The following is a 21,008-nucleotide window of genomic DNA, read 5'->3' on the forward strand; positions in this document are numbered from 1 at the left end:
GCATTAGGAGTGAGCACGGGGAAGAAGGTGCTGGCTGAGTCCATGCCTACTTGCTGAATAGGCAAATACACTGCCAGCAGACCCAGTATAGTTTTCACCATGAAAACAAACAAAAATCTTAGGCAGCAATACCTGTTTGTGGCAATATCTTTTCACTTTTGCTGTGGTCTATTTTACAAACTGCATTGTGGTCAAAGAGAATATCACTTTTCCAATCTTTCAAGATTTCAACAAATATTTCTAGATATTAGAGAAAGGCAACATTTTGCTTTATCTACTTTTTTTATTTTGAGCTGATAGCTGCTAAATTTGGCTGCTGTACTCTCCATATCCGTAAAGCTGTTCTTGGGTCCACCCTGTGGGCAACCATCCAGGTATGGATTTTTCCAGGCAGCCTGGGCATGGCTATCCTGCTTTTAACCTCTTCCTTCTGTGCTGGGGCTAAGGACATTGAACGGCTGTGAGCTTTCCTTTATTTCTGGTGCAATTGTTGCTTCTCAGGTCTGGCTTGGGCTCTGATCTTGACATTTATGTCACAGGTGTCACTGGTGAAACTGCTGTGAAACCAGATGGAAAGCCTACTGGGGTTGGCAGCATCTGCTATTGTCCTCGCTGTCACTGCTACCTGCTCTACTTTCTTCTTCCTGTTGATGTGCTATTGCCTTGTGTTGTCATTCCATTTGCTATTTTCCTTCCTTCAGTCCTTTTCAAATGTGAATATCTTTCCATAAGTCTTAAGTTGCATTCACTTTGCTTGGAACCTCTTCACCCAGGAAGGCTTACAACTAGGCTGGCTTGCTCACCTTCTGCTTAAATATCATTTTCTCTGCATAAATCTGATTTCCTAAGCAAAACTCTCTTGGCCACCCTATTTAAAAATTATAACCCACCCTTCCTCACTCCAACTCTGATGGTTTTTTTTTTCTCTTTTTCCTATGTTATTTTGTCACATAGCAATTAACATTACCTTGTCATGTACTGAATTTAGCTTGTTTATATATTATCCATATCCCTTCATTGGTCAAGATTTTGTCTGTTTTTGACTGCTTGGTTCATTACTGAATTGCAAGCATCTGGAAGAATGCTGGAATGTACTTTTAGCAAATATGTCAAAATATGTGTCCAAACACGTTTTTCCGTTGACGTCCAAGCTCTTAACCCCAGAGTGGGATGCACTATTAAATAATTTTTCCATTCCTCATTTTGGAGTTGTTGCTTATGTTTCTAGAAGGCAAATTTGCAATTTTTTTTTAATCAAACATTTTTGAAACTTTGTTTTTAGCTACACTTTTTTGTGCAATATCACTCAATTAGAAGAGGTCTTAATTACTCCTGTTTAGGCACTTCAAAGTGTTTGTTAAATGATTACCTGGATTATAAATATTGAACGTGCAGCCTATTGCCTTTGTATTTGGTCTTATTCATTGCATTTAGCATACTATTATGAAGAAGAGATTTAAAAACCCAGGGGAAAAAAAAATAAGTAACATCTGATGCATATACTTGATATTTGACTGAAGTTGTCTTCTTTAATCCTCACAATAATCCATGTAATTTACCTGAAGAACCACAGTCAGAAAGTGTCAACACAGAAATGCAAAGCAGTTGTGTCTGGCTCCAAAGTTGGTTCATTTCTTCCAGCAATAAGAGCTCTTCTAATTGAGTGATATTGCAAGAAAATGTGTAGCTAGAAACAATGTTTCAATAATGTTTGATTGAAAAAATTTGCAAATTTGCCTCCTAGAAACATAAGTAACAACATCAAAATGAGGAATGGGAAAATTATTTAATAGTGCACCGCCCTCTAGGCTTAAGAGCTTGGACGTCAATGAAAAAAACATGTTTGGGCACATATTTTGACATATTTGCTAAAAGTACATTATTTGCAATATGAATCCAACAAAATATATATATGCCCAATGCTAAAAAAGAGGAACCAAGATCTCCATAACATTGTTCTTGAGTGCTTTGCTTATTTTAGACTGCCAAACTATCATTTATTATATTTCTGTATTTTTAAAAGGAGATAATTTATTGTTAAGATCCTTCCTTGCTTTGTCTTCTCCTTTGATAGCTTTTGATCTAATTGTACAGTGTACATTAGGCTTCTCTATTCATTCAGCACCACATATTTATGAAGACCCCATATGATGTAAAAAGCACTAGAGAAAGGAAAGTTATCTGCAAGCTCCAACAAGTCCCCTGCCTTATGGAAGAGCATCAGCTATTGTTCAGGGCAATGGCATGCTCTGTGACTATCTCTGGGATGCTTAGTTATCTCCAATTCAGAGTCTATGTAAATGATCTTAATGATTCACTTACTTATAATTCCATTTTTCTTATTTGATAAAAGTAAATTGCTCCTGTATTTTTTCAAAGCAACCGTGGAATCTAGAAGTTAGAAAAAATCTTAGAACCATACACTCCAATTATTTACCAAGACAAACATCCTCCTTATGGTATCTACTTGAGTATTTCTGATAATTGAGGATTGTTTCATATTTTAAAATATGCATTTTGTTTTGTATAAGTCTCCAAATTTAATCATCATTCCTTGTACTTGGGTTGTAAATATTGGATGTATTGCTTATATTTGTTAAAAATTAAACTAAGAAACAGTAAAATTTTAGAGTTTATTTGAATGAGCAGAAGTTTTGAAGTCAGACAGCTCCAGATGAGAGCTGGTTTAAGAGCTCCAAAAAGTATCTCAAGAAGAAGTCTTTTATAGGGCAAACATGAAATTAAAACAAAGAAAACATTAGATTGGTTATAAGGATGTCTTCCTTTGTCCATTAATTTGGGAATTTTCTAACCATGTGAGTTGGTTACGTTTGATTGGCAGTTACAAGAAAGACCTCAAGTTAAGTTTTATTTATATTTGCAAATCAAGGAAGGGTAAGATTACTTGTAGGGATTTTTTGTTTGTTTGTTTTTAATTTATTCTAATTTGTTACATGTGACAGCAGAATGCATTTCAATTCATATTATACATATATAGCACACTATTTCATATATCTGGTTGTACACAATGTAGAGTCACACCATTTGTGTCTTCATACATGTACTTAGAATAATGATGTCCATCTCATTCCACTGCCTTTCCTACCCTCATGCCAGCTCCCTTCCCTTCCCTCCCCTTTTCTTTATCTAGAGTTTATTTATTCCTCCCATACTCCCCACCATCCCCATTAAGAATCAGCATCCTTATATAAAAGAAAACATTCAGCCTTTTTTTTGGCAGGGGGTGGGGGGAGACTGGCTTACCTTACTTAGCATAATATTCTCCAGCTCCATTCATTTACCTGCAAATGCCATGATTTTATTCTCTTTTAATAGTCCATTGTGTATACATACCACATTTTTTTTATCCATTCATCTACTGAAAGGCATCTAGATTGGTTACACAATTTAGCTATTGTGAATTGAGCTACTATAAACATTGATGCTGCTGTGTACCCTGTAGTATGCAGTTTTTAAGTCCTTTGGGTACCAAGGAGTGGGATAGCTGGGTCAAATGGTGGTTTCATCTCCAGTTTTCCAAGGAATCTCCACACTACTTTGCATATTGGCTGCACCAATTTGCAGTCCAACCAGCAATGTATGAGTGTGCTTTTTTTCCCACATCCTTGCCAACACTTATTGTTGTTTGTATTCCTAATGGCTGCCATTCTGACTGAAGTGAGATGAAATCTTAGAGTAGTTTTGATTTGCATTTCTCTAATTGCTAGAGTTGTTTAACATTTTTTCATATATTTGTTGCTTGATTGTATATCATCTTCTGAGAAGTGTCTGTTCAGTTCCTTGGCCCATTTATTGATTGGGTTGTTTGTTTTCTTTGATGTTAAGATTTTTGAGTTCTTTATATATCCTAGAGATTAGTGTGCTATCAAATGTGCAAGTAGTAAATATCTGCTCCCATTCTGTAAGCTCTCTATTCACCTTACTGATTATTTATTTTTCTGAAAAGATGCTTTTTAGTTTGAATCCATCCCATTTATTGATTCTTGATTTTAATTCTTGCACTATAGGAGTCTTGTTAAGGAAGCCAGGGACTAATCTGACATGATGGAGATTTGGTCTTTCTTTTTCTTCTATTAGGTGCAGAGTCTATGATTTAATTCTGAGGTCCTTGATTCACTTTTGTGTGTGGTGAGAGAGAAGAGTTTAATTTCATTTTGTTGCATATGGATTTCCAATTTTCCCAGTACTATTTGTTGAAGAGGCTATCTTTTCTCCAATTTATGTTTTTGGTGCCTTTGGCTAATATCAGATAACCGTAATTTTGTGGGTTTGTCTCTGTGCCCTCTAGTCATCCCATTGGTCTACAAGTCTATTTTGGTGCCAATATCATGCTGTTTTTGTTACTATTGCTCTGCAGTATAGTTTAAGCTCTGGTATACTGATGCCACCTGCTTCACTATTCTTGCTAAGGTGGTTTGTTTGGTTAAGGATTCGTCAGAAATAGATTATGTTTTAATTTAATTTTCCTATAATATCTATATTAGTTTTAGTCTTTCCCCTATAGTCACAAGAGCATCTCAAACACCCGAACCCCCTTCAGCATGATAGCTTGTTCACTATTGTACCTCTTTGAAATTTGTAATTCAGTTATTGAGTAACCTTATTGAGTAAAGGTATTGCTTTATGCATTTTAAGATTTACAAGGAAAAATACTGCATAGCTTTGCCTCAAGATAATAGAGATGACTACCTCTATTTTTACAAATACTGTGTGGAAAACAAGTGTATTTTTGAGCTTGAAAAAGTAAAAGGATGTACAAAGCTGGAAAGATGTGATAATATTCATGGAAACGGCAGAATTTGAGATTTACTCCTCCTGTTGCTTCAGCAGGCTGAACCAGTGATATAGAGAATTTCAGGGTAAAATAGCAAGAGCAACAGGTTGGAAGTGGAAATACAGAGAACAGGATGCAAGTGGAGAAACACTTGAGCAAATCCTTCTATTTGTCCCACAGATGCTGAGCGTAATTGATAGGGGAAGAGACCAGAAAAGAAATTTGCAGTGCTCTTTTTAGAGAGAGGAATTTGTTCTTTATATGGACAGTAGTGGAGATTCCTGAGTAGAGGTGATAAATATAAGGTGATATTTTTATTAACATTGACCTAGGAGTAGTTTGGAGGACCAATTAAAGCAAATAAAAATGATCATAGAAGGAAGAGTTAGAATATTAATATTGAACTAAATTTCTGTTTAAAATTTAAATTTAGATAATGAAGAAGAGATTCCTTCAATAAGGTTTTCCAGAGCAATTAGACAAGAAGAATTGACAAGATTGAAAAAATTATATAAGCAAACTTGCTGTGCAAGTGAAATAATAAGCTACAGAGGCAGGAACAACTCTATTCCTCAGGGCCTGAGGTGAGGCAGAGCATCATGGCAGAAGAATGAAGTGGGTGAAAGCAGCTCAGTACATGGTCACAGGAAGCAGATAGAGAAAGGCTCTCGCCCACCATGAACAAAATGTCTACCTCAAAGGAAGACTCCCACCTACTCACTTCCTCCAGCCACACCCAACCTGCCCACCAGTTACCAACCAGTTAATGCATATTACCAGATTATTGCACGGATTTAGTTAAGGCTCTCTAACCCAGTCATTTCACCTCTAAACTTTCTTGCATTGTCTCACGAGTGAGCTTTGGAGGACAGCTCATATCTGAACCATTACAGATAGATAAAGAACAGAGTGAAGAATGGAAACTCACCGTTTATTATAGTACTACAAGCTCTTTGATAATGAGGGTCTGAACCTGATGTTGGCAATGGATGGAGAAGGGAAGAGAGAGAGATGAATAATTTCAGAGGCACAATTGATAGGACTTGATAGAGGGCAGTGCAAGGAAGAGGAGTTAGGTGATCTTCATGCTGTAAACTTGAGTGCAGGAGATTATGCCTTTAGAAGAAAAAGGAAGGGGAATTTGGTGACGTGGAAAGTTTTCCCTCTGTGTCTACTATGTATGCACACTATTGCAGTGCCTGGAACATAGAAGGCACTCTTTACAATCATTTATCTATCTATGTATTCAGTCTTGACTGTATGCCAGAGTACTGGGCACTGGAGATATATATGGAAGCAAAAAGAAAATGGAGAAACAAGATTTGTTGCTCTTATTTAGTGTGGTGGACATTATGTTGCTTTATCCAAACCAGATTTCCTTGGTCTCTTCTCCTGTTTCTGTGCTGTTCTGAAGTGCTTTTTGCTTCTAAGAATCTGTAGCAGTATCTCTCTTTGGAGAACTGTCTTTTGGTTATTTGAATCTTTGTTCACATTTTAGCAAAAAGCCTAGTGTCCAGGAGTTTTTATTTCTCATTCACATCTTCAGTCACTGACTACTTATTACAGTCTTATGAAAGTCCAGATCTCTTGCCTCAGGTTGGGACAAATCAAAAGACATAAATAATACTCCAAAATTGTCTTATAGGATTAGGAAAAAATAACCTTCTATAGGGTTTTGTTGGACATCCACCTTTGCTTGGTTTCTTTCCCATCCAGTTGAGCAGGTTCTCCCACTCCTTTACTGGCTGATCGTAGGAGTATTTTCTTAACTCATCTCATGTCTGCTTCTGAGGAACCTGATCTAAGACGTGTAATTTACATTGCAATAGGAAGAGACAGATAAACAACATAAATAATTCAATTAAAATGTAGGTTATGAGCAGCTAAAGAGAAAAATATGGAAGGAATGTAGTCAAGGTGTGTGGATGTGTGCACAGTGCATTTGTAGGGGATGGCTTGCAACTTTGCACCGTGCAATCGTGCAATCAGGAAGAGCTTTGTCACTGAGGTAACATTCCACCAAGGACTAGGAAGTGCCATGGCAATGAGCTATGGAAATGTCTGTGGGGAAAGCATTTCAGGCAGAGAGAAGAGTAAATGCAAAGTCATGAGCTGAGGTTGTGCCTAAAGTGTTTGAAAAAGAATGTTTGTGTGGAAAAGCAGAGCAAGAAAAGAAATGGGAGAAGGGATTGATGGGGATGGGCAGACCTTCTACACCAACAAAAGCTGCTGTATGAAATTTGACTTTCTCCTTTAAGTAAGATGGAAAGTCACTGCATCACTGCAGACCTTTCAACAGAATAGTGACTCAATCGTCTTGCATTTTAAAAGAATCTGACTACTGAAAAATAAATCTGGCTACTACATTGAGGAGACCAAGAATAAAGAAGGCAGGGAAAGCAGTTCAGAGATTATCAAGGCTGGTTTCTTGGGACATCACACAGGGTTCCATGTTCAAAAGGACTCCATGTATGGGGTCTAATGCTCTGTATTCACCAGCTTGTAGCACATTCTGAGTCTTGCTTCTAATTCTGTATCCTGCCTCCCTGCTGAGAAAACATTCAATACCACCTGTGTCCCTCACCCCTGGTATCCCAAGCTGCTTAGTCTCCTCTTCCCACAACTTCTCAATGACTACTGCTCCCCTCCACAAAGTTATGGTGAGGGGAGGTCTGTGTTCTTCTTCCATTCTTGTTGGGGTTTAGAGCACAATTGCAGGTCAAGTTGAAATGAAGAACATACACTCTGTGCTGGCAGAGCCAAGGCAAGTGAGACACTCAGCCTCTCATCCACTCCCAGTCCAAGAATGTTTAGGTGCAGAAGTTACAATCTCTTGGGTTCAACCCTTGAACATCTGTTGGAGTAGCAGACTTCTGGGAAAGGTAGATTGACTTCTCTCACTTTCCCAGAGGTCAGATTGCTTCAGTTCAGCATCTAATGGCAAGGGAAACCAGGCAGCTAGGGGTGGGAGCAGGAAGGTGCCCATGTGGCTCTGCACTTGCCCTTTATCTACCTGATCAAGGGAGTGTAATATTAAATAGCAAATAAAAAACATCGGCTCCAGAGACAGGCCATTTAAGTAAAAAAATAAAGTATGCTTTATAATGAACAAGGGGCCCCACATTTTCATTTTGCATTGTATCTCATAAGTTATGTTAGTGGGCCTTGGCAATTGTATAATCCTAATTGAAAGATCATGGCGACTTGAACCAGGGTTCTGGAAATAAGCAAAGTGAAAAATTGTTGGATTCTATATATAATGTGATATAGAACAATAAGAATTTGCTTATAGATATTATGTAGTGTATGAGAGTGAGATAAAGGTATAGAGGATGACTCTTAGGTTTTCATATGAGGACCTAGCCAACATTTATTGAATGAATGAAGTATATCTGTGCATGAAGTACATGCTTGGTAATGAAAGCATAGTAGTAGAAGCAAATCTTAGAGGTATTTTCTAAGGGCAAATATAAAGATTTGGTGACAGAGATGATAAAGAAGAGGGAAACAAAAACACTTCTAATATAGGAAAATAGAAGAAATTGGTATTAGTGAAAGAAATTAAATATTTAAGAAATGGCACTAATTTATAGGAAGATAATTTCAATTTTGAAAATGTTCAATTAAGGCTCCAAGAATGGATAGCCAAGAGAAATTGTCTATATGTAATGGGATATTGAATGAACATCCCAGACTATGGATCAGTATGGAGACAATCATCATACAGTTGTAAGCTCCAGTCACAAGTTATTTTGAAATGTGCACTAGTAGAGAGTATATAATATTTCCAAGAAAATGTTAGATGGCACTTATTTTTAGGAAGCAAGAGGAATAAGTTTAACCTGAAAAGAGGGGCAGGAAAGCAAGGTCAGAAAAGACTAAGATGAAGTGATCAGAATTAAGGACTCCACATTCAAAAGAATCATCAGTCATGTTGATGTATCAGTTTCTTGCTAATATATCAGGTCTTCCTCCATCCTTGGGACCAGTATACTCAGTATGGTGCATGCAAAGACAGTGAGGAGGGAATTTCTATTTTCCAACAGAGGACAAACTAGCACCACAACAGCAAGTTTATAAGGAGAAACTAAGTTATTCTTGAAGGAAAGCAAGGAACAAGAGATGGGTAAGCGAGAAACAAAAGACAGAGACCAGGTATAGATACACAAGAGAGTATATTTGTCAGAGCTGACAAATAAAGGCCATCTCTCCATAGATGGAGAGAGGCAATACAGGCTTGGGGTCTGTGACTTTTATGGGAAGGCTCAGGGAATAGAGCCTGGTGGGTCCTAATGCGGGGGTTGGGGTGGGGAGGTGGTTAAGAGTGAGGTTGGTATGAGGGAGTGATGAGCCTTTCTCAAAAATGCCTTTGGGCCGGAAAGCAAAACTTTTTCTTAAGGTGGCCTCTGTCACTTAAGATGGTCATCAGATGCTAAGCAAGGACCTTACAATTCTAGTTTGTCTAACTGCACTAGGGCTGATGGATTGTACAAATATCTTAGGTATAGATAGAGATCGCATTCCTTTAGAAAAATCAGATGTATTTTTAAATTTGCATCTCAATGGTACATTTCTCATTTCTGAAGGAAAAAAGGAACACTGAAATATATTTAGGATCTGAAGTCAGATGTGTGATTTTAAACTTTTGCTCAATGTGACAATGGCAAGTTACTCAACAGGTATGAACCCTGACCATTATCACATTTGCAATGTGACAATAATACTAGTTCCTTCACAAGTACTGCAAGGGTTAATCAAATAAGATAACTAAGTCAAGAATCTAGTAGGATGCCAGAATGTTTAAGCTCCATGTTAACATGACACAAATAAACAAACCCAAGTTCTCTTATGAGCTCATTCTCTTTCTCTGTATCATACACATACACACACACACACACACACACACAAATTTTGAATCTGGGACGTTTTGGAATAAAGCTATTTTTCGAGCATTAGTTTTCATTTCAAAGATCTCTGCCTCTGGCTCTGCCTACATATTTCAATATTGGGAAAATGGCCCCAGTGGAAGAGGATGAGAGCTGAGAGAAAAATTGTGAGGTAGAATTTCTCCATAAAAAAGGAAAGGAAAAAAAACTGACCTGGAAATATTCAGGTGTATGCAACCAATGAAAGTGCCTGCCCTCATGGAAAGAACTAGTCCTCAGAAAATTTTCTTTCTTACCCAATAATGAAGATCCAAAAGTGGAGCTCTATGATCCCAGAATATTCAATCTATCAAAAACTAACACATCATTAGATTAAAGGTGGCCTTACTGCTGATGAACCACATAGAGAAGATTGAATTAGTTCATGGAAGTCTATTAACACACATTTAATACATTTTGAAGATTTTAAAAGGACCTAAAAATGTATTATAGTCAAGCTTCAAAAATAAACAAATAAATTAATTAAATTGCTTCTGTAAAGATAAAGCTATGCTTCCTTTTGTATAAATAACTTATTTTTCTAAGGAAAACTGTATATAAATTGGCTATTTGTGAATTAAATTATATTTCCCATAGATCATCATGATAAAGTTTTAGCATAAATTCTGTTGAAGGAAAACAAAATATGTCCCAAAATATAATCATTCCAAGGAATACCTACACTTTTATAAAGAATATTGCTTGCTGGGAGCAGTGGAACATGCTTTATAATCCCAGCTTAGGAGGTTGAAGCAAGAGGATTCCAAGTTTGAGGCTAGCCTCAGCAATTTAGCAAGACTGACTCTAAATAAAAATAAAAATTTTAAAAATTAAAAGGCCTGGGGGGATGTATGTAATTCAGTGGTAAATGCCCCTGGGTTCAAACACTGGTAGCACTATGTATATTATTACTCAATGCACATAATATGAAAATCAAGTATTAAAATTAAGTTTGTTTCATAGTGGAACTAAAACTACCATTTAAAAGAAAGAATAATGGCTTTTCTGACCAGTACATCTAAGCTTTAATCTTTCATATTCTATTGTGCTCTGTTCTTAATATATAGCAGAAAAAAATGTAAGTCTGGTTGTTCAAAACTTTCTTTCCTTTATGAAAATGGTTAGCTATAGAAATGCTCTTGTGGATTCAGGCAAAATAGAAAAGTATACATAAAAAAACACAGCAGGGAACAGTCCATGAGCATGTAGATTCAAACATTGAAATAAGGAAGCAGAGAATCCAAAAATCTTCAAATAATATTAAAAAAAACCCTTTTTTTTTAGTTTATGTTCATATTACTTTAATATACTGAAAAAAACCCTAAAAGTTAGCATTGTAAAACAGAACTAAAAAGGCACTTCCAGAAAAAGATATTTCTGTCTTAGCTTTGTTAACTCTTGGGTTTAAAAAAAAAAAAACTAAGTTTTTGAAGACAATGAATTATAATATAAATTATTTCAATGAGGACATCATCATTTCCTTCGTGTAAGTTTATCTTTACTTATTATATAAATGTCAATTTTTTTTAAATTTTTGCAATGATGGATATTAAACCTTCTGCCTCCTGCCTGCAAGGCAAGAGCTCTACCACTGAGCTACATCCCCAGCCCATAAATGTCAATCTTTATAAAGAGAAATTAAAGTTACATAGTAATAATTACTACAAATTCTTTTTTCCCTTGCCTCTCATATAACTGTAACTATTTGTTCTGCATATATCATTAAATGTATATGGCTTAACTGTTTTTTTTTACATTTTAATTTAGAAAATTCATGCTCCTTTTTTGTAAAGGAGAAAACAAAGAAGAGAAATCATCAGAAGGGAAGCACTATAACAATGTCATCAGAATTTAGAAATGCAACTTTTAATATTTTTTCTCTTCTTACTTCTCATTATTTATGTATCCCCCAAAGATAGCAACCAGCCTTAAATTTTTTAACAAAATCTTTTGTCTGAAAAGTAATATAAATGAATGTAGTTATTTTTTGTTAGGTAATGTATGTCATGTAAAATACAAAATATCAGGTCAGAAGGATCAGAGAAAAAGGAAGAAAAATTAATGTGCTTAGATTTTTGAAAATCTCATTCTAGGAACTTACTTAAAAAAAGAGAACATACTCTTATTTCAAACCTACACATAAATCTTTTTGATATGGGAAAAATATTCAGGTTTTTCTTATTTCATATCTTGGATGTACTGACAAACCATTTTATGTTCACCCTTTAAAAAATTCAAAGGCAAACTCACAGGTTAGGATCAATGGAAACGAAGGGGTGCCCCTACAACTAATATAATATCAAAGAAACTGCATATCTTGGTGTGTTTCTGATAGTGAATGATTCTGGAAGAAATTCTTAAGCAATGCATAATTTTAAGGAACATGGATTCTGTAGTCAGACAGTATGGACCTAAATTCTGACTCTACTAATTCCAGTTGTGAGAATTTAGGCACGTTGCAAATTATTTAACTCTTTGGCATCTAAGTGTCTTGATACTTTAAATGGAGATGATAACATTATCTAACTTATCAGGGGGTTATAAGGATCAAATTATTTCATGGCTCTCAAAATAATACTTGACAAAAAATAAATACTACATGCTATTATTATGAACAATTTCCCCCTCAAATTACCTTGCATTTTTTTTACTCCCTAATTTATTTTTTGAATTAGAATCTTCTGTATAACCAGTTGATCTACTGTGGAGCAAATTTACAAAGTGAGACATGAATATTCATTTGATAAATCTGATGCTTACCATGAAATATATGTGTTTTGTTATACTATATTCTATATCCTACTGGACAACTTACTTTGGGGAAGAGATATTCCAAATATCTTTCCTGGTCTCTGTTGGTATAGGTGGGAAATTTTACATACACACACATATGCATATATACCCATATACATATTTTTTGTATATATATATATATATATATATATATATATATATATATATATAATCTTGATATTGGCAATTGTATTCACCAAATATCAAGGCATTGCAAATATGACTGAAATGTTACTAGAGTACACACTTACTAGTTTGTTCTGGCTTTTCAATATTTATTTTCCCCTTATTTCAGTATTAGTACCCCAACTTATTTTTGAGGAACTTATATATTATTACCACTATGACCCTGACTGTTCATTCATTTCCAGGGAGGTTTCTCCTTGTTCTAAGGATAAGGGATGTGGATCAGGGGAAAGCAATTAAAGGGCAACATTACCTTGGACAGAATGATGACTTCAGGTTGAGTGTGCATGTGACTAAACTGGAGCCAATGAGAGAGAATGAGTTTTCCTAGGTCATTTTTTTCCTGTGAGGTTTAAATTTCAGATGGTTGGGAGGCTGGATTTGCTATAGCATCTTACTACAATCAGAGAAGAATCTGCTAAAAACAACACCCACTATCACCATGAAAGTCAGAGCCCAAGGACACAGCAAACTACACGCTAGTAACATCAGTTGACCTCCTGAATCATCCTATGCTTAAAGCTAGTTGTAGACAATATAATGTGAACAAATTCTGTTCTCTGTTTTTTCTTTCTTTTTTAAATTTTTGCTTCAACTACTTTGAGTACACCTCTTTCTCTTATGATAAAAAGATACCTGTTATAGTGACTTTGTTCTCTGTTTTTTCCTTTTTAAATTTTTGCTTCAACTACTTTGAGTACTCTTCTTTCTCTTATAATAAAAAGATACCTGTTATAGTGACTAAACTATTCTTTCTGGCTAAACCATCCCCAGGTTCATTTCCAACAAGTACATGTTCTAATGAAAATAATGAAGCTAGAAAATGTGCAAATATATCAAGTTAATAATTAGAATTGTTTTAATTATAATTGACAACATTGCCTGATTTTTATTTAATCTTTATTTGGGGTTTTATTTGCATGAGCAAGTGTTTCTTTTCATGACTGAGTAAAGATTGCAGATTTTTAGTGTCAGACTTTGAGTTTCAATCCTGCTTATATGATTTTAGGATACTTCCCTTAATCTCAGTGTACCTCTTTTCTTCAGTTTTAAAATAAGGATCATGAAAGCATTTATTTGATAGTTACATGGAGGAAGAAATGGTACAGCACATGCTCACATCTTAGCCCTGAAGCTGGCACTTAGTAAATCCTCAAATCTTAACTGTTATTGATTGAAAGACTAGCACTAGCACTTGGGATTTCACTTTTCCTCTGTGAGTTCTTTTTTTTTTTTTTCTTTCTGGTTGCTTTACAATGACCTAAATCAGAGATAAAGTAAGAATTATGTACCATTAACTTAATTTTCCTTTCTAAGGAAAATTAATTTGTATGACACAAAAGATGTCTTTCTATTGAATTAGCAAAGGATTTTATTGGATTTCAGATACTCTGGGACTGAGGTTAATGTTAAATCTGACTATATGTAATATGTCCTTAATATAACGGCTGGTTTTTTTAAAAAAATTTTTTCTAGTTGTAGATGGACACAATATCTTTATTTTTATTTATTTATTTTTATGTGGTGCTGAGGATCGAAGCCAGGGACTCACACATGAGAGGCAAGGGCTCTACCACTGAGCTACAACCCCAGGCCTAATTGCTGTTTTATACGGGTTTTTATTTTTAATCTTGTACTATTTACTTTATTTTCACTTTTTTCCCCCCACACAAACTTTACTTTCCACTTGTATTTGAAATTCCTTCTTTTTTCATTTCTTCCAAAGTGGTCTGGGACAGTCACTTCAAGTACACAGATAATCCTCATTGGGCAGCACAAGAACTCATCCTGACAATCTTCATTATGGGGAAAAACAATAATAATAATAATAATAATAGCCAAAGCATTCATCATCCAGGAATCTGAATGATGAATGCTTTCTTTTTACCTTTAACTTGAATTATTTATATTAATTGAACGACTTCCTGCCTTTGCAAATAAAAAACATGAACAGAAGCACTACCAATTTTTAAATTTTTTTTCTAGTTGTAGATGGACACAATATCTTTATTTTTATTTATTTATTTTTATATGATTTTAGGATACTTGCTTTAAAAATATTTTTAAAATGAATCACTGTAATTTGCAAAGTTTTAATGTTTAGAGCTTCTTTGCTGGAAGCTTCAGGCTCCGTCGCTGAACATTGCTGAAAGCTTCATCCGTGTGTACACTGGAGGTTTTCCCCCTTCATAGTTCCCAGCCCTCTAGTGGTAGTTACACTAATGTCACTTTGTAGTCCCTGAACAGGAAATGCCTGTTTTTACTTCAGTTACCAGAATCCTTTCACAGGAAGTTAGGTGTGGTCTTTGAAGGAGAATTTGAAAAAAAAAAAAAAAAATCTTTTTTTTTCTTTTTTTTTTTTTCTTTTTTTAAGCATGATGGAATTTTAGCTGCAGTCTTCTTGGTTCCAGCTTATCAGTCCCAAACTCTGAGTGTAAAAGAGTCTTCAGGGGTAATGTTTTAAATTCTTATTATGCTTATTCTCTACAATGCTTTTCTACCTTTACAGGAGAATCCTTGGGGAAATCTGCAGGGAGACCACTTTCATTTTGAAGCTTTTGGCAGCATGTTTTAGCATGTTTTTTCTATTAGAGCATCCAGGCATGAGAGTTTCCTCCCTTGAGTGTGCAAGGACCAGCTTATTGCCTATACCTATTGGTAGGCATGAGGGTCTCCGGTGATAAGTGAGGAAAATGAGGGATGTTTTGGAAGTACTGTGATACTGGGAGGGCAGTCTGATAGTTGATGGCTAAAAGGTTCTGGTCAACTTCAAAAAAAAAATATATGAAAACTATATAGTAGCTTATGATCAGAAGTCCCTCTTTTCTCTGGCATATACTGGAGAAATGAATTGAATTAATATATTTTACTCTTAGAAAATGCATCTCATGTGTTTCAGTGGAGACTTTCATTTCTATAGTGTTATGGTTAAAATGGTTTTATATTTTTTAAAAGGAGAAAAATAGGTTAAGTGATATTTTGTACAGTTGGCATTTACAAGCCAAGGCTTTGGTTGTATTATTTAAATAGCCTAGAAACTCTTGTCTTTGGTCAAAGAAATTTCATTTGGAATGATTGCTGTGTTCTGCTGAGTAGTCTATTTTAGTCTAGTAAAAGATGGTTTGAATCCCAGTAAAACTCCATTTATGTTATCACAAAGATCATATAACAGGAGTTTGATTAAAAGATATTTTCAACTTGTTATTTTTTTCAATTCCAAATTCTGAAATGGATAGTCAGACCACTATGCTAGATTTTTGTAAAATGGGATCTATTTGGAAAAAAAAAATGGGTTACCTTTACCGTATTTCCTAAGGTACTGTTAATTTGTTAATTTAAAAAAGAATCACACTAGCTAGCAGCAGGTTGCTAAGCCAGGGGGCCAAGCTACAGACCTCTGAGGTGTGTGACTTCCTGCCAGGTTTGGCAGGAACTGGGTCCCTTCCTGTGCAGCTTGCTAGCAGTTCCAAACACAATCGGGCATCCCCATTCCCTTGCTTTCAGGCAGTATCTAACTGTGTTTCCACAGCTTGGCGTTTCAAGATTTTTAGATTTTTTTTTTTTAACCTGATGTAATGATTTTGAATGAACTCTTAAAGGTGCAAAAGTGGGCCAAAATAAAAGTGGAAAAAATTAAGAGGGACATTCAGGATCCTCACACAGCTCCATTTCTACAATTCTGTGGTTTTTCCTCTCTTATTTTGTTCCTGACATATTTTCAAAAAAAAAAAAAAAAAATGTTGAAAAAGATGGCTGCCAAAAATATTCACACAAGTGAAAAAGCAAGCACAAACCAGTATCCTCCATTTCCAAGCTCTGAATTTTGGGGTTTTCCCCCCAAGTAGTGTAATCACTTAAAACATTTCGGGAATGGAAGGTTAGATGACTTCATAGACACCTACTGAATGTGCATGACAGATCTCTGTGTAAGCAAATGAACGCATGCATGAGGTTCCCTGAATGCTAAACACAGCTCCCTTTGTAAAGTACTACGGCTTTTGGTTTGCATACTTGATATCAGTGCTCAGTGTCATATAAACTGCCACAATAACCTTTTATCCTAATGGTCATTGCTTTTTTTCCCTCCCTGTTTCTGTAGCACTTTCTCATGCAAGGAGCTAAACAGTGATTAAAGGAGCAGGATGAAAAGATGGCACAGTCAGTGCTGGTACCGCCAGGACCTGACAGCTTCCGCTTCTTTACCAGGGAATCCCTTGCTGCCATTGAACAACGAATTGCAGAAGAGAAAGCTAAGAGACCCAAACAGGAGCGCAAGGATGAGGATGATGAAAATGGACCAAAGCCAAATAGTGACTTGGAAGCAGGAAAATCCCTTCCATTTATTTATGGAGACATTCCTCCAGAGATGGTGTCAGTGCCTCTGGAGGACTTGGACCCCTACTATATCAATAAGAAAGTGAGTTCCTAGTCCAGTTGCCTTTATTGCCCTATTGCCTGTTTCTGGGCTGGTCCCATGGATTATGGCAAAGATTGTTTGACCTCCTCCTGTCTGTCTAAAGTATTTGTAAGTTGCTGGGTGGGCCTGATCCAATAGTGGACCAAGGATCCCAGAAATCTTTGGGAAACATTCATGTGAACCTGCATTCTGGGGACAGGCAGAGAACTGAAGAGGCATTGGGGGAATTGAGGAAGAGCAAATGCCAATTCACCTTCATGAATGCTAATTATATGTAAAATTGAGTGCAAATCAACCCTGGTTCTCTGGCAATGTGATATCAGGTTGATGTGAAAAGTGGCAAGTAGGAGTATATTTGAAATACATTTTTTTAATATTTCCAAGAACAGTATCAAAATTCCCTTTTATGATCTTCAGCTCTACACAAGGCACTTTGGTCTTCCGCAAATTTAATTATGATTTCACACCATAGACATTCTCCTTTCTATGCTTCTCCACAGAAGAAATAATCACAGGTGATATATAAGTGCCAGAAAGTTTTAGCCAAGAACATGGCCTGGAAAAACCTTGAAGTTCTCATAAGAAAATTATCTAAACCAAAGTAATTGAACCCTTTTTTCTGTTTCCTGTGAATTTTACATGCAGTTTTAAAATACTGATGTTAAAACTTAATAAAGATGCCAAGAATTCCTATGGCACTGACAACAAATTTTCTGCACAATCTTTAAATTATCATGCCACTTATTAAATTAGGAGAGTTTATAGTGCTCAGAAAAAAAAAAAACTCTATCATCTTGCCACATGTTGGCAATTAATGTACTAGTACATTATGTTATTGGACAATGTTTTCACATATGGTCTCACCTTTCCTTTAAAATATCCTTAATATATATTCTAAATTTTTTTCTGTGTGTATGTGTGTGTCTTCTTTTGCAGACATTTATAGTATTGAATAAAGGGAAAGCAATCTCTCGATTCAGTGCCACCCCAGCCCTGTACATTTTAACTCCCTTCAACCCCATTAGAAAACTAGCAATTAAGATTTTGGTACATTCATATCCTTTTAATAATGGTTGCTTATTATGGTATTTTTTCTTTTCCAAATTATTGAGCTATGAATTTTCTAACTATATGTGGTTGGCTAGATGCTAGATGCTCTTTCTTTTTCTTTCCTCTTACTTGACATCCAGCATGTTGCAAAACGGATTCAGAGGTAAGTAAAGCCCTGTTTCTCAACCTGGGCATTTCTCCTCCCACTCACTACTCCCTTTATTTCTCCTTCACTCTCTTCTGAATTGCTTGCTACATCAAGACTTCAGGTGTTTTTTTTTTTAAACATATTACCAGGTTCTCCTTTTTGTCTTCACATTTTACAGTGTTATATAATAACTTTCATGCATTAATTTTCTTCACTGCTTAAACATTTGGAAAATCTAGATACATAAACTGAACTATACAATTTTGCGTCTTTTGATCTGAATTCAACTGCTTTTTGTTTTTTATTTTGGAATTTGAAAACTTTAAGTTAATAAGGGTTTACAATTTTCTCTATATGCACACTAGCCTTACCAATACTTGTCCAAGTTATTTTCCCAGAAGTATTCCCATTAGTTTCCTCTCTCTCTCTTATACCCATTAGTTTCCTCTCTCTCTCTTATATATATATANGATGTGTATAAGAGACAGATATATATATATATAACTTATATATACAACTTATATATACAACTAATATATACATATATATACACTATAACTAATATGCATATATTAGTTGTATTTTCCATTCTTTATATATGTACATATGTATGTATATATATATAAAGAATACAACTAATATATATACACACATACATATGTATGTATTGTATTCTTCATTTTTTTATTGAAGTATTTACTTCCTAGAAATGGAATTGATAACACCCTGAAGACAGACAGAAATGCATTTACTCCTTGAAGTCAAATGTAGTAGTTAGGAATAAAAGTTTTTTTATTCTAGGCCAAGGGCAATTATCTGGCTGAAAGCAGCCCCGGAAAAGCCTATGGAGCAAAAGCTTAGAAGACTGGGGCTATGCCAGGCAGTGCCATTGACAGGAAGCACACAGAAGCCCTGGGATGAGGAGTGGTTTATATCGGAACCAGAGGTGAGGCAGGGGAAACTCTTTTCCTCAGATAGGGCAATTGTTGGTATTCTTTCTTCTTCAGAAAGAGTCATGGCTTGGGAATCCCATGACCTTGTCAACTCAGAGGCTAGTTATAAGGCTGCAGCATAAAAGCCCACTACCATTATCAGGCACAGAAAATATTTTGAGTCAGATAGGTAGGAAATTTACAACATGGGATAAGTCACATACAGAATACTTTCACAGTACTGGATGGAGAGGATATAAAACATACCCCCAGTCTTGCCTGAGCACGAGGCAAACAATAGATTTAAAAGCAGGACATAAAGAAAACCTGCTTTTTGCTCTAATGCAACCCTCTCTCCAGGTTTTGTGGAAGCATCAACACATTTTCATTTGGTATTTTAGATTGAAAATTTATGGTGTGTTACCTTAAGCAATAATGTTTCTTTATCTCTGTTTTATAAATAAGAGAATCCAGTTAGAAAACAGTGTCTTTGAGTTATCATTAGAAATGAAAGATAAAGTTAGGATTTATTTTTGGGTCTCCTGAATTATAAATGATGATCTCTTATTATATCTCAAGTGCAATGAAGAAATCTATCCATAAATTAGTCATTATACTTTGAATAGTTATATTTTAATTATTATTATGTACTTAAAATGAATATGCAAAACTATATGGAAAACTCAGATTCAGCCCACAGCCCTGTTCATATGGTAGGCACTGGGAGAATATGTATTCAATAAATAAACGACTAATAAATTAGAGGTTAGAGAACACAAAAATATGTGGGGAAAAAAAGCAGAATACTTGAATGGATCAGAAAAATTCCTTTTGTCCTCTACCAATGATGAAATGGAATTAATAAATCCCATACAAATGAAAAATAGAGATTTTTTTGAAAGATGCTTGTAGAGATATCATGTATTTCTTTGAAAATCTCATAAAAACTCAAAAGAAAATATTCCTAGGATATTATGAATCCTAACTTAAGACCCTCTGGAACACAGGGCCTCATGGTAGAGGGCACAGTCAGCTTTAAAAGTTCTGATGGAACAAGCTGGGCACTGAGGACAAAGTTTCTGCCAGGAGCGCTCTAAAATGCTAGGTACAATTTTAATTTGAATGTTTTCCATAAGGAAGCACTCAATCTTTCATGGTAAAGTTGGTAAGAGGTCTGTAGAGATGCAAGTTGAATTGTGGAAGCAACCAGGTAAATCTGTTAGATGGGTTAGGCTGTGATGTTTATTCTCCTAGAGACTCTGTGGTATATAACCACAGTTTTTCCAAGGTAGACATTTAGACTTTCTCAAATCTCTAATTGCCTGAATGAAACTATTATATTTCAAATGTCTCACCTTGGAGTACAGAAAAAAGAAAAGGCAGGTGGGCTAACAGTCTTAGACAGACAAATTCATCAGTTAGCTAGTGAACTCAGATATATATAACATTGAAATTTTTGACTGATTTTCACAATTACATTGTTATCTATACCTCACAATGCAAACCCTAGATTCAAACCGTGGTTTTCCGACTTCAAGTACAGCATTTTTTTTTTTTTTTGCTGTATTTTAAAAATGCTTATAAATGGCTGCAGGAATCTGTGGTGGACTTTGGTGGAGACAATAACAGTGGCAAAATGTCAGAAATTTTAGATTTATTTTGCAAGAAAGGCTGACAGGATTTGCTAAGCAACTGAATGTGGAGAATAATGGAGTAAGACTATTTAAGGGTTACACTAAGTGTTTAGTCTGGTTAAGAAGGA

At 35.4% G+C, this 21,008-nt stretch overlaps 2 protein-coding genes across 10 annotated transcripts in view; one reads left to right on the forward strand and one right to left on the reverse strand.

The window, feature by feature from the left end:
• The window catches only part of LOC107136895 (sodium channel protein type 1 subunit alpha), a 939,664-nt gene that overhangs the window by 181,474 nt on the left and 737,182 nt on the right, over positions 1–21,008 (reverse strand). The window lies entirely within an intron of this gene.
• Scn2a (sodium voltage-gated channel alpha subunit 2) overlaps positions 1–21,008 on the forward strand; it is a 151,696-nt gene that overhangs the window by 33,763 nt on the left and 96,925 nt on the right. For 3 of the 5 annotated variants that reach the window (XM_048812408.1, XM_015478974.2, XM_048812406.1), the window contains 2 exons: positions 16,799–17,116; positions 18,053–18,171. In XM_048812408.1, coding sequence (XP_048668365.1) covers positions 16,850–17,116; positions 18,053–18,171 — 386 coding nt within the window. In that variant the 5' untranslated portion in view covers positions 16,799–16,849. Of the gene's footprint in view, positions 1–15,070; positions 15,152–16,798; positions 17,117–18,052; positions 18,172–21,008 lie in introns of those variants that run through there. The other 2 variants (XM_048812407.1, XM_015478973.2) reach the window with 2 other exon arrangements.

The sequence above is a fragment of the Marmota marmota genome, unplaced genomic scaffold (genome assembly GCF_001458135.2).
Source record: "Marmota marmota marmota unplaced genomic scaffold, marMar, whole genome shotgun sequence".
In the NCBI taxonomy this organism is placed as follows: Eukaryota; Metazoa; Chordata; class Mammalia; order Rodentia; family Sciuridae; genus Marmota; species Marmota marmota.